Below are 13,482 nucleotides of genomic sequence, written 5' to 3'. Positions count from 1 at the left end.
GTCTTGAAAATGTTTTGGAATTAGACTGTAGTTATGGTTGCATGGCCTTGTAAATATTCTGAAAACCATAGATACTTTTTAAAGGGGATTTTTATATTCTATCTCAAATTAACAACCCTTAGTCTGTATAAAATTATCCCCATTTTGAGAGTAAAGAATGTTTCATGGGTCCCTAAGACTAACCCCAAGATCAGTGATTTGCTAGGAGGGCTCAGAAGACTCAGCATCTAGGCACACTCACCTCTGACTTATTACAGTGAAAGGATACACAACAAATTCAGCAAAGGGGGAAAGGTGCATGTGATAAAACCCAGGGAAGACAAGGTGCAAGTTTTCAGAGTGCTCTCCAGTAGAGTCATTCAGGGTGCATCTTTCCCAGCAGTGAGTTGTGACATGTATGAAATGTTGCCAACCAGGAAAACTTGTTAGAGATTCAGTGCTTAGAATTTTTACTGAGGAATGATCATGTACATCCCTTGCCCAGCATATACCCAAATTACACACTTCCAGTATAAAAGCAGTGTTTTATACCATATTGTTTTTACAAACAGTTTAGGCACAGCAGGTCACTCATTAGTTAGTTAATGGAGGGAACCCTGCTGAAATCTAAGTTCCCAGATGCTGGCCAAGGGCCAGTCTTGTAAGTAGGCCTTTCCAAGGACAGCACTCAGGTCTGCTATGTTAACTCTTTTCTGCACAGTCCACTCCCTTGACCCATTACCAGGGTGTCTTTATAGAAAAATTACCAGTAGGTTCTAACAGCAGTATGGTAGATCTCATTTGTGCCCTTTAAAGGTCCAGGACTTAACAGTTCAAGAAAATCTTAGGCAGCCAGGCACTTTCTTCATCTGCTTCTTACGAATCTTTTTTACCTGGCCCTAGCACAGCTCTGACCAGTAAGTTGAATCTGACCTGAATACCTTCCAGTGATGAGTGTGGAGATAGTCATGGCACACACATAAGAAATACAGTCTAGGGCTCACATGATCTAGAGACAAAAAGCTGATGACTTTAGGGCATCTGGAGCTGAATATGTGTTTACTAGGCTAGACAGCCCCCAATGTGACCTCCTATCATGGTTCCTCTTGCCCCAGTCTAGTGCAGGTAATTCCATTTAATCTGTGGTTCCATAGGGGTTTCCTGAGTCTTTCAGTCTCAGAGCAACTCTAAGGGACCCTAGTTTTTCTGCCTGGTGAATATGGCTGGTATCTGAAGGTGTTTTGCAGGGACTATGTAGGAACTGGCCCAGTCCTCCTGTCATATGTTACCTAGGCTCAGCTGTTAGTGCTTGTAGCAACTCACAAAGGAAGCATGGGATGTTTTCTTTCTGGAAGAAGGGAGAGCTTCCAGAAGCAGTTCTAGTAAACAAAGATCACAAATGTCTTTGTGACATTGTCCCCTATTGCCACCCAGTTGCTGGTTTTTGTTGTTTTTCTTTATGTCCCTCCCATTCAGCAATCAAAATGTTATATTTTCTTAATCATCCCCTACTCTCACTGAAATATGTCAAAGAAAAGATAAGCATTTTTATTAAAAAAATGTCATTTTTATCCAACTTAATCAGAAAGACACAACGTGTCTATGTATTAGTTGGAATAATAATTCTAAGTTTTCAAAAAATTTCAAAATCCCATTCTTTTTGTCCTGGTCATTTATCCACTGATCAGTCTAAAAATGCCCTTTCCCAGGACAACTGCACTTAACAAATTGCTTTACTGAGGTACATGTACTTGGAGAAAGGTGAGGAAAGTAGATTTGGGCTCTCAGTCCATTGTTATTAAGTATAGCTTCTTTGGAAAATCAAACTCAGGAAAATAGCAATGACACATCCCTAGAGAAAATGGAGTTCAGTTTTTCAGTGGTGAGTAAAAGGGTTACATTGCCAGTGTTTCTCAACCTGTAGCTTTTACAAGGTCACAAGGTAGAAATGCACTCCGGCTCTGCTTCAGAAATATAAAACTTAAGAGACTGGGGTTGTGGCTCAGTGGTGGAGTGCTTGCCTGGCATGTGTGAGGCACTGGGTTTGATCCTCAGCACCACATTAAAAAAATAAATAAATAAAATAAAGGTATTACATCCATCTACAACTAAAAAATATTTCTTTAAAAAAATATAAAACTGAGGAGCAGCTTGCTTTTGGGTGGTCCCTCAGAGAACAGGCCCTGTTCTATGGGCACTTGTATGTAACCCAGATGGTCCATCAGTATCCAGGATGTTTTCACACTGTAGGATCCCACCACAAAGTGGTGTTCTGTATTTGTACCAGTCCCTAATTTGAGTTATTTATATGCAGTGCTGAGAATCAAACCCAGTGCTTCACACATACTAGGCAAGTACTCTACCACTGAGCCACAACCCAGCCCCCTAATTGAGTTTTAAAATGGCAAAGTATCTCTTTGTTTGGAAATTCTCTTTTCATGTCTCCCTTTTTACCAGAGTCTCCATTAAACAAAATTTTAATAAAAAATCACAATCTGGAGCTCTGTGTTCTGATTCCACTATACTCAGAGTTTAAGTTCCAGCCAACCCACTGACGATAAAAGCAAGAAAGTTGTTCCCTAATTCTACTTGGGGGAGAAAATAAAAACCAAAGGCATTAGCTGGGCTGTACTTTTTTCCCTTACTTTAGCTAGCACAACTAGAAACAGGGGATCCATTGAGCCAACTCTCTTGGAGTTACAACAGTCACTTTCAAATTTCATAGGCAACTTGGCTGCTGTTTATACCATGGGTAACTCCATAGCTTCCCAGGCACCAGATACATCATCCTTTGCCCCTTTTTCCCAGTGAATCAGGGTCATTGTAGTGATACCAGTTGTGTGTGGGTCCTTGATACCACCCCTTGGTTTGATGATTCACCAGAACTCAGAGGACTCAGCATAGTTACACTTGGTTATAATTAATTATAACAGGATACACAGTGAAATTAGCAAAGGGAGATGGTGCATGGGGAGGAGTCCAGAGCAAACCAGGTACAAGTTTCCAAGGCTCCTTTCTTAGTAGAGTCACACAGGATGTGCTTAATTCCCCCAGTAATGAGTTGTGGCAACTCATTTAAAATTTTACTAACTGAGGAAGCTCTATAGAGACTCAGTGCGCAGGGCTTTTACTGGGGGCTGGTCATGCAGGCACCCCCTGCTAGACACATACCCAAGTTCCAAACACCCAGAATGTATTATTTGTACAAACAACCTAGATACTCACCAGTTAATGGCAGGGACCTTCTTGAAATCTAAATTCCTAGATGCTGGCCAAGGCCAAACTTGTAAGCCCACCCTTCCAAGGACAGCAGTCAGACCTGCTATGTTAATTTTCCTGCATAAGGAAGTTAAGATTTAGAGAGGTTGAGTAGCCTACCCAAGGTGATCAAGTTATTAGGTGGCAGTGTTAAGCCTGGATAACTCCAAAGTGTAAATTTTTATTTCCCTGAAATGAATTTGACTCTTGAGTCTGTGACTCTTTTAAAGGTGGGAAAAGTATTATACTTTGAGAATGTGGATTGCCCATGTTACATTTTAATAGATATATGGTGTTCTTCCAAACTTCCTCTCTCCCTGCTTTTTCCATCTGTACTCCTTGTCTTTCTGGCTGTTATACTGTAACTCTCTAGTATTCCATGCCTGTCCTCGTGTAGCTCCTGTTGGCCCTCTTAAATCTTCGTACAAGTCTTCTCCTACCCGAACCACCGAGAGGAAGAAGGCTACATCTACATCTGGTGTAGGTGATGCTGGAAAAGGAGCCTCAGCAGGAGCAGAGACCTCTGTGGTAGGTTTAAACCCACTCACTCTTTGATCCTTCTGGAATGTGGTTTATCTGACAGCGTGATTATTTCCTTCACTTGACCTAGGTTCTCTGTTTCTGTTGGTCTCCAGGGATTGCTCAAGAGGTAGTTGGTTTAAAATTTTACCCAGGCTTTAAAAACTGTTCAACTTTTTTCACTCTCCTAAATCTTAGTGCCTTGTTGCAAATTCCTAATATCTGTGTTATAGCCTGCCCTCCAAAGGACAGGAATCAGACACTGCAAGTGTCTTCTTAAAGGATATATGATTCTGGACTAGTCTTACCTCTACAGATAATTAGAACCGAAGTTCTAGGTCAAACTTCACCTTGGAAAGTAGCCTTTAAATATTTTAAAAATATTTTTGATATCATACTGACACCATCAGTAAAATAAATGTTGATCAGGTACTCCCAATTTTGTGTACTTATTTAAAAATCATATATTCCATACTACTTATGTTTCATTTCATTTGCTACATAATACATTACTCCAGACCTTGGCAGCTTAAAATAATATTTCTTTTCTCATGGGTTTTTTGTATCAATAATTGAGAGTGTCCTGGTACTACTCTCAATTAAGAGTATTAAGATGCTGACCTTTAATAAGAGTAGTAAAGATGCTGGCCAGGACTGCGTCATCTGAGAGCTTGGCTAGGACTCTCTATTTTTCCCCCCTGATACTTGGAATTGAACCTAGGGGCACTCTACCACCGAGCTCCATCCCCAGCCCTTTTTGTTTTTTATTCTGAGAAAGTGTTTTCCTAAATTACCAAGGTTGGCCTCAATTTTGTCATCCTCCTACCACAGTCTCCAGAGTTGCTGGGATTACAGACGTGCATCGTTGCACCTGGCCTTGACTGGGCCTCTTCTGAGATGTCATCACATGACTGCAGGCAGGAGGCCTTAGTTCCTCACTGAATGGGCTTCTCCATAAAGCTGCTTAATTGTCCAAATGACATGGCAGCTGGCATCTCCCAGAGTAAGTGATCTAAGAATGCAAAAGAAGGAAGCTGCAGTTATTGCCTTTTATGCTCAATTTGTCACTTCTGCCATAGACTGTTCATTCCCGGCAAGTCACTAAGAGTAACCCAAACTCAAGGGGAGGGGAATTAAGCTTCACCTGCTCCCTTATTTGAAGGAGTGTCAAATAATGCGTGGGCTTATGCAAAAACCACCACATACTCACTATTGGACATTTTTTTTTTTTTTTGCAGTGCTAAGTATGCAACCCAGGGACTCACCCATGCTAGGCAAGCACTCTGTTGAGCTATATCCCCAACCTTCTTGGGCATTTTATAATAACATATTTTCTTTTCAAATTTATCATGGCCCTGGGATTCTTTTTTAAAACTTGCAATGTACAAATTTCATTTAACAAAAGTAACAGGTAATGACAAACAGGCACTTACATTAAGAGAAAAAGTGACTAGAAGAAATTTTATCTTAAATACCTCATAATAACATAAAGGCAGTTGCATTTAACTGAGCTCTGTTGCTGTGAATAATATACTTAATGCACAGGTATGGATGAATGATTGTACATTTTTCAAGTATTCACTGAATACTACCTTATATACACATATACATTAAATTTGTGGAAGATTTAATTGATGATCCCAGATATATTTCATTTTGTTACTCTTTTGGAAGAGGTCATCTAAAAAGAAGAATATGTGGTTCTGGTTCATGAATCATGTCATGAGTCCAGCCTAGACTCTGTTGGACACCAGGTCTCCACTCCTCTTCAGACATTAGATGAGTTTTGGGTATTTTTGGAAAGTTCTGTGGGTAACATGACATGCTGGTACTCATAGTGCTCATCAAAATATTTGTTGGAGCAGTAGATCTGCTTATGGGTTATCCTGCCAGCAAACAACAGGACAGAAATTATGGGGAAACCAAAGAGAGTGCAAGGAGTGCAGGAAGCAGAATGCATGTCCTTCCATTTTAAGCCAGGGCAGCAACTCAACTGAAACTAACCATGGTCCTGAGAGTCTTAAAAGAGAAGTGAATGTTTCTAATTTTTAGATGCTGTAGGATAAATTGTTGTGGAAGGGGGCTAACATTTGTGGACATGGAGGCCAAGTGAGGACTTGTTATAGAAAAATGTAATGGGGAGAGAAGGGAACTAATCCTTATGAAGCATTTTTTGCTGACCAGCCACTTATGTCCATTTCTTTCTCCATTCTGCTGAAAGGGATGAAGGGGAAGATACAAAGGAATAGATGTGTTGCATTCTGCATTATGCTATATATGCTCTTGGGGTCTGTAGTTCACTGTCTTGGATGTTATAACCACATTCTTACTCACATGTAATTTTTTCATAGTAAGCATAATTTCTTTATACTCTTTCCCGGTTCCTGTGTGTCCAGGACCATAATATGTTTCTTTTGTTATTTCTTGGTAAAAGAACAAGAAGGGGGAAATCTGCATGTTGAGACTGAAAGCTATTATTATTTTTACTGGGTGACCTAAATGTGATGACCTCGTGGTATCTCTATGCAATATTCCTGTCCTGTCCTATTACATTATAGCTTTGAATTGATCCCTCTTAAAGAAAACTATACATCATTTCCATTTGAGGTAGTTTCAGCAATTGTAGAAGGAGTACCAGTCATGAGCTGTGACTGTCTTACTCTTGGTCTGTACAGGTGGAGAAGGTGAAGAGAGGACAGCGAGTGACAACTTCCATCCCTGCTGGGGGCCTCGGGTCCCCACTGAGAAGATGCGAGCTTCCCACAGGCCTTCCTAAGAGATCATCTTCTCCTGTGCTGTCCAAGTAAGCATCTCTCCCCTTTGCCGGACAGTCTGACGATTGAGAGCCATTTGGATGGGCTTGATGCTATCTAACATTATAGCACCTGTTCCCTTATGAGGCATGGCCAGCCAGAAGGGTTAAGCAAAAGAAATGCTGGTCTTTGAACTACCTGCCTTGACTCCATTTATCTTCTGGTTATATGGTGGGCCATTAAGAGGTTTCTTGCTTGGTAAATAAATACAGGAATCTTATTTGCCAAGATGAAGCATTCAGCATTTTCTCCTTAAGGTGTTAAATTCCATTCTGCTTTACTGACGTTCTTTTCTTTTGGATTACATCTGGATTGAAGTGATTACATTGTGCCTAGGTACCTACTGGCCTTTCTCTACCCTCCCCATCTTATTGTCTGCTTAACATATAATAATAACTCATTAGCTGTGATCAGCAACTTTTTTAATAAAACAATTTTTGTTAGAAATTGGATAAACTCACCAGTGAAAACATGTAACTGAAAAACAAATTTATAATATATCTGTGACCACTGTTTTAAGTCTTTGAAGTATTTTACCAATAGTAACTAACAAGAGTGACTCATCAAATAACTCATTACAGGAGTACAGCGGAAATATCTTCAGTAGTAGTGAGAAAGAGAAATGTGATTTAATTTGGGAAAACAGGAAAGTTTTATTTTTTTGTTTCTGTTTGTTTGCTTGCTTGGGTTTTTTTGTTGTTGACTTTTGTTCTGGTTTTTTTTTTTTTTTTTGGTACTGGAATTGAACCCAGGGGTACTATATCACTGAGCTATATCACCAGTTCTCTATATTTTTATTTTGAGACAGAGTCTCTCTAAGTTGCTGGGGCTGGCCTTGAACTTGAGAACCTCCTGCCTCAGCCTTCCAAGTTGCTGGAGATAAATAAGGTGTGCGCCACCATGCCTGGTTAGGAAAGTTTTTATATACGGAAGATAATATAGACCTTGCTTATATTTAGTACATCTGTTTGATGCAGAGAACATAGATAAAACACAAATTGAAGGAACACTTGGGAATTTGTTTTAAATATCTCAAGGTGACATCAGCTCATCTTTCTAATGTGTTGCTGTCTAACAGTTTTCACTATTATCATTTTTCTCAGAGATTACTATGATTTTTATAGACTACTACTACCTACCTTTCATAGACTACCAATATCCTTCCACAACACATCACTAAATTAATAGCTCGGTTTTTGTAAATTTTATTTTTTAGCTCATTGTGTACCTTCTGTGCTAGTTATGCTTGTCTTTGGTGATGGTATTGCTCTCTTGCAGCCTCTTTATAATAATTATGTGAGTGCTATAATCTCTACTTCTCTGTCTTATTTCTTAGCCTTCTCAACTCTTATCCTCATATCACTATGCTGGTGTTAACTTGGGATATTTACATTAATAGAAAAGCCTACTTCATACTAGGGCTTTTCCAGGATCTAGTCTCTTGTTCTGGATATTGAGTTATGGTTCCTACACAGATAGTAACTTGCAAGTTTCATCATTATTATTATAAATTTCACTAAAATAATCAAGGGGTTATTGCATTCTATAGAGATGAGAATTATGCTCTAGTAGGAAGCAAGCTCACAACTGGCTTTGGGCTGTTTCTTTGAAGTTGAACATCTTGAAGAAAATCGTGTTTCTAGAACTATTTAATATTTTAAAAGACAAATCATCTGAATTTTATAAAAACCTTGTTGGATCAAATACTTGTATGAAATCCCATACCATTTTATATAGTTCAGTTTAGAGAAAAAAATTTTATTCCCATTCTTTCTTTTTTTTAAATTTTTTGTTGTAGATGGACACAATACCTTTATTTATTTATGTGGTGCTAAGGATCAAACCCAGTGCCCCATGCATGCCAGGCAAGTGCTTTACCACTGAGCCACAACCCCAGCCCCTATTCCCATTTTTTCTAAAACAGTAATAGGCACATAGTAGATGCTTTAAATATATTCAAGATAAATGAATGCAAAAGTCACTGTGTCAGATGCCTCAGAAAATAGTCTCTAATTCAAGGAACTTGAAGCAAGGTGAGAGGGAGCCATGTACACAGTGATGGCAGTACAGGTCCCAATCCAAAGGGCTGTCTGGCTCAGGACTTGAGAATTGACTTGTTATTGGACAGGGATCTGAGGAGGTCCCCCAGAAAGGAGAAAGGGATATCAACTAGACCCTGCCAGGTTCTTGACTTACTTTGGAGAAAGGAACTTTAGGATGTGTCAAAAGAGTCACAAACAGATTCATTTAGGAAAGCAAGGAATACACATTCAGAGAGGCAGAGAATGTAGGCTGTCTAGAGAGTGGGAGTGAGATGGGCTTTTGGGGTCTCAGGTTCTTCTTTTGTTTGTTTGTTTTTTTTTTTTTTTGCGGTACTGGGGATTGAACCCAGGGCCTTGTGCTTGCAAGGCAAGCACTCTACCAACTGAGCTATCTCCCCAGCCCTCAGGTTCTTCTTTTAAAGGAAACTGTAAATAGTGAACATGAGTAGCATGTGGACAAAGCGTCAGTCTGGTGAGTTCAGTTCTCTGAGTCATGGAACACAGGTAACAGTGATCTAGTTCTTTTCAGGATCTTTTAAGTTGACATTATCTAGTCAGTAGATAACATCTGGAATGTACCCATATCATATTGTCTCTAAGAGTATTTTCCCTCGGCTGCTTTTTAATCTGAAAAAAACATTGTCTAAGCTAGCAATGTATGTAGGCATTAATTTATCTGAACTCATAATACTCTAAGATTCAAAGGCTTTTTAGGAATTTACGTAACCAGTGAAGGTGCCCTTCAACAGATGAATGAATAAAGACACAGTGGAGTATTGCTCAACCATAAAAAAGAATGGTATTATGGCATTTTCTTGTAAATGGATGGAACTGGAGACTGTCATGCTAAGAGAAGTAAGTCAGACTTGGCCAAAGGTCAAATGTTTTCTCTGATATGCAAAAGCTAGTCCAAAATAAGTGGGGAAAGAAAAGGGGGAAAGTGGGAGAATTCAATCAAATAGAAGAAAGATGGGTGGACTAGATGAAGGGGGCTGAGGAGAGGGAGAAGGGATGGGAAAAGGGAAGAATAGTGGAATGAATATCTGAGCTAACTTTCCTATGTACATAAATGGTATATAAATATACCATAGTGAATCTCACCATCATGTTTATTCATCCACGAGACACTAACTATTAAGAAAAACTAAAAGTAAATAGCAGAAAGATCATTAAGTAGAGGGGAATGGAAGAAAGGGAGGGAAAGTGAAAATACTGGGAATTGAATTAGAGCAAATTATATTCCATGCTTTTATAATTCTGTCAAAATGAATCCTAATGTAATATATAACTAACAAGAACCCATAAAAAAAGAGTGTATTTCTGGAGGAAAATAGACTTGGGGAGTAAAAGGTGAGGATGTTCATGGAACTTCTTTACACCTTCTCTGGAACCAGCCAAAACTGAATTTCCCCCTTCTCTGTGTTCAGGAAGCATCACATGCATACCTCTACCATTCATTCCTTCCACAAATACCTGTAGAGTACCTGCTCTGTATCCATCACTCTTCTAAGGACTGAAGGTGCGGTGATGAATATGGCAAAAGTTCCTGTCATCATGGAGTTTACATAACAATGATTAGCAAGCATAATTTCAGGTGGTGATAATTGCTGTGAAGAAAAAAATAATAAGCAGGTCAATGACAAGATGTGGTAGAAGAAGGCAACTGGATAACATGGTCAGGACAGCCTTCTCTGAGGTGGTGATATTTGGTAAGAGCCCTGCATGAAATGAGGGGGCAAGGAGCGTTAATCGTACTTCATTGTACTGTATGAGCATTTTAGGTTCACTTGACAGTTTCCTGCTACACTGCCTTGAGGGTGGGGACTCTTGGGTGGGCATGTAGCTCAGCAGCAAATCTCTGCCTGCCTCCTCTGCCTGCATTCATAAAGCCCTGGGTTCAACCCTCAGTCCAAAAAAAGAAGAGGGTGGGGACTCTTGATATCTTATCGTTCAGCAGGTGCTCAGTATGTGTCTGTTTTAGTCTTTTGGGTTGCTTGGGTTCAGAAATGTTTCACAGTTGGGAGTCTTTCAGATTTTGGAATGTTTGCATACATTTTACCAGTTAAGCATCCCTGAATCTGAAAATCTGAAATCTGAAACTTTTGGAGTACTGGCATGATCTCAAAAAGTTTGGGATTTTGGAGCATTTCAGATTTCAGAATTTCAAGTTAGGGATGTACAACCTACATTAATGAGTTGAGAAGTCTAAAGAGAAACAAATTTTACTTGATTTTAAAATGTTCAGAAAGTAAGTTTCCCACCAGGTAAAAATTAGCAGCTGTACCACAGTGGGTATGAACCACATCTGAAAAACGTGGGAACTCATGTAGATGTAAGTCAGTTCTGAAAAATCCAGCTAAATTATGTGGCAGTGAAAAAGAATGGGTTGTTGCTGCCCACAACCACATGAGTGGATCTGAGGAATATAATGTTAAGTGGAAAAACCCTCTTGTAGAATGTCAGTAGTGTCATTCCATTTATTATGAGTTCCCATATGTGCAAAACTAAATAGTCTAAGAATGTGGTAAATGGATTTTTTTAAAAGTAAGAAAATGGCAAACAATTCAGGGTGATGATGGCCTCTGAGTGGGGAAGAGAGGGAATTGGATCTGGGTAGGGCACATAGGACATTGTGGCACATTGATAACTTCTTTCTTTTGGATTAGGTGGTGGATGTGTAGATGTTTGTTATATTCTTCTTCATACCTTGTATGTTTTGTACATGTTTTGCACACTTTGTATTGAAGAAAAACAAAGAGGAGACACTTGATACTTAAAATGGTGTCATGCACAAAATAAACCCCATTTTCTTTTGATATTCCACTATGGAGAGCAAGTAATGTGATTTTTAAAGCACACTAAAAATGATGTGGCTTTGAAAGGGGGTATAGTTAGCCTCTTTGAACTCCTATCTAAAAGCTTAGTCAAGTCATGTGATTAATGATCCCTGTTCTTGTGACCTCCTAAGCTCTGACAGTGCATTGTTCTCTTCCCTGATCTCAGATAAATTAAGCCACAGTTGGGTGGCTGTGCATATTAAAAGCATTGCCCTTCTAAGCATTCAGGTTTGTTTTCATTGTTTATTTTGTCGGGTACTTGTGTGGGTTTTAGAAAACTAGCTTTAGCAACACCCTGAAAGATTTAGATGGAGCATAGCTTTCTTCCTGTAACCTAGAGATAAGAAATCAAGTGTGGCCAAGTGGATTTACCCAACCCTTCTCTGCCTCAAGTATTGATACTTGCCTGCACTTTAGGTTTTCAGTGTGAAATATTCTCTAATGGTTTTACTTTCCTAGGAATATATGTTAAATTGGTTTGGTCATTATTATGAGTAATATTTCAGTTATCTACTGCTGCTCTTAAGAAATCTCCCCAAGTTTAGTGACCTACAACAATTTATTATTAATTCTCACAGTTCTATTACTTGAGTTTACATGGAGGCTCGCTCTCTTGGTCTTTCATGAAATTGTTTTGTGGGTTAACTCACTGTCATTGGATGGTTATCACCATGGATCTTCTGTGCACTTGTGGTTCAGTGTCAGCTAGGGCTGCAGTTACCTATGTCTTGCTGACTGGAGGTCCAAGATGGACCATTTACTTTGCTGGTAGTTGGTGCTGGCTTTTGGCGGAGCAGTCAGCAGGGGCTGTCAATTAGTATTCCTGCATGTAGCCACTCCATATGGCTTAGGCATCTCACAGTATGGCAGCTAGCTTTGAAAAGTGAGCATCTTCTAGGCAGAACATAGAAGCTGCCAGGCCAGTTAAGAATATGCCCTGAATTGGCACAGAATTACTTCACTGCTATGTACTATAATTCAAAGGAGTAAGGCCACCCCAGATTTAGTGGGTTGGAGAAATAAATTCATAAGATCATGTGGGATGAGAGATATTTTTTGCCACCACCATTGTTCTCCAGTAGGTATTTGCATTTTTACTTGAAATTTTTCTTAAGGATAACCAATGGGCTTGGGTTGTAGCTCAGTGGCAGAGTGCTCACTTAGCATGCGTGAGGCCCTGGGTTTGATCCTCAGCTCCACATAAAAATAAATAAATAAAGGTACAGTGTCCATCTACAACTAAAAAAAATTTTTTTAAAGATAACTGAAATGTTAATGACATCCTGTCCTTGCAGCCATACTTATACTCATCCATTCCATAGTCCTATATTTTTCAGTCTCATCAGAGGATCATTTGAATTTAGGTCATTTTTTCTTTTTTAGCCTTTTTACTTTTGTGGGCTTTTTTTTTTTTTTTGGGTGGTGCTAGGAAATTGAATCTAGGACCTTGTGCATGCTAGGCAAGTACTCTGCCAATTGAGTTATATCCCCGGCCCAGCCTTTTTATTTTGACCTTTTTAACCTTACAGAAAAATTATAAGACTAGAGCAAAGAACTCCTATATACCATTCATCTGTATTAAACATTTAGCCATATTTGTTTCATTATTCCTATAACTCATTAATCTCATTCACAGTCTCACATATGTTCTCCATAGACATATACACTGACATGCACGCATGTGCAGATTTCTCCCAGAACCACTGAAGGTAAGTTACAGGCATCACACCCCTTACCCCAAAAAACAGAGACATTGTTTTACATACCCATAGAACAATTTTGAAAATCAGGAAGTTTAACTTTGAGATGTTAATGTTACTCAATTTATAGTCTGTATGCAGCTTTAGCCAGTTCCAGTAAGATCCTTTATAGTATTAAAGCATTTTCTTCCCTTGGTCCAGGATCCAACCCACAAAGGGTCCTATATTGTATCTGGTCATCTCATCTCTTTTGTCTCCTTTAACCTAGAACAGCACCTCAGCCTTTCTTTTTCATGATCTTGACATTTTTAAAAGTTATTTTAAGAAATAGTCT

The 13,482-nt window shown here is 39.1% G+C and overlaps 1 protein-coding gene and 1 pseudogene across 9 annotated transcripts in view; one reads left to right on the top strand and one right to left on the bottom strand.

Moving 5' to 3' along the window:
• Map7d2 (MAP7 domain containing 2) overlaps window positions 1–13,482 on the top strand; it is a 108,276-nt gene that overhangs the window by 70,591 nt on the left and 24,203 nt on the right. For 6 of the 9 annotated variants that reach the window (XM_047535851.1, XM_047535847.1, XM_047535846.1 and 3 more), the window contains 2 exons: window positions 3,611–3,765; window positions 6,432–6,559. In XM_047535851.1, coding sequence (XP_047391807.1) covers window positions 3,611–3,765; window positions 6,432–6,559 — 283 coding nt within the window. The remainder of the gene's footprint in view (window positions 1–3,610; window positions 3,766–6,431; window positions 6,560–13,482) is intronic. The other 3 variants (XM_047535849.1, XM_047535853.1, XM_047535852.1) reach the window with 1 other exon arrangement.
• Window positions 5,416–5,966, bottom strand: LOC124972187 (cyclin-dependent kinases regulatory subunit 2-like; annotated as a pseudogene).

The sequence above is a fragment of the Sciurus carolinensis genome, chromosome X (genome assembly GCF_902686445.1).
Source record: "Sciurus carolinensis chromosome X, mSciCar1.2, whole genome shotgun sequence".
Taxonomy (NCBI): domain Eukaryota; kingdom Metazoa; phylum Chordata; class Mammalia; order Rodentia; family Sciuridae; genus Sciurus; species Sciurus carolinensis.
The sequence above is the reverse complement of the archived record's forward strand: the minus strand, read 5'-3'. Positions and strand labels throughout refer to the sequence as shown.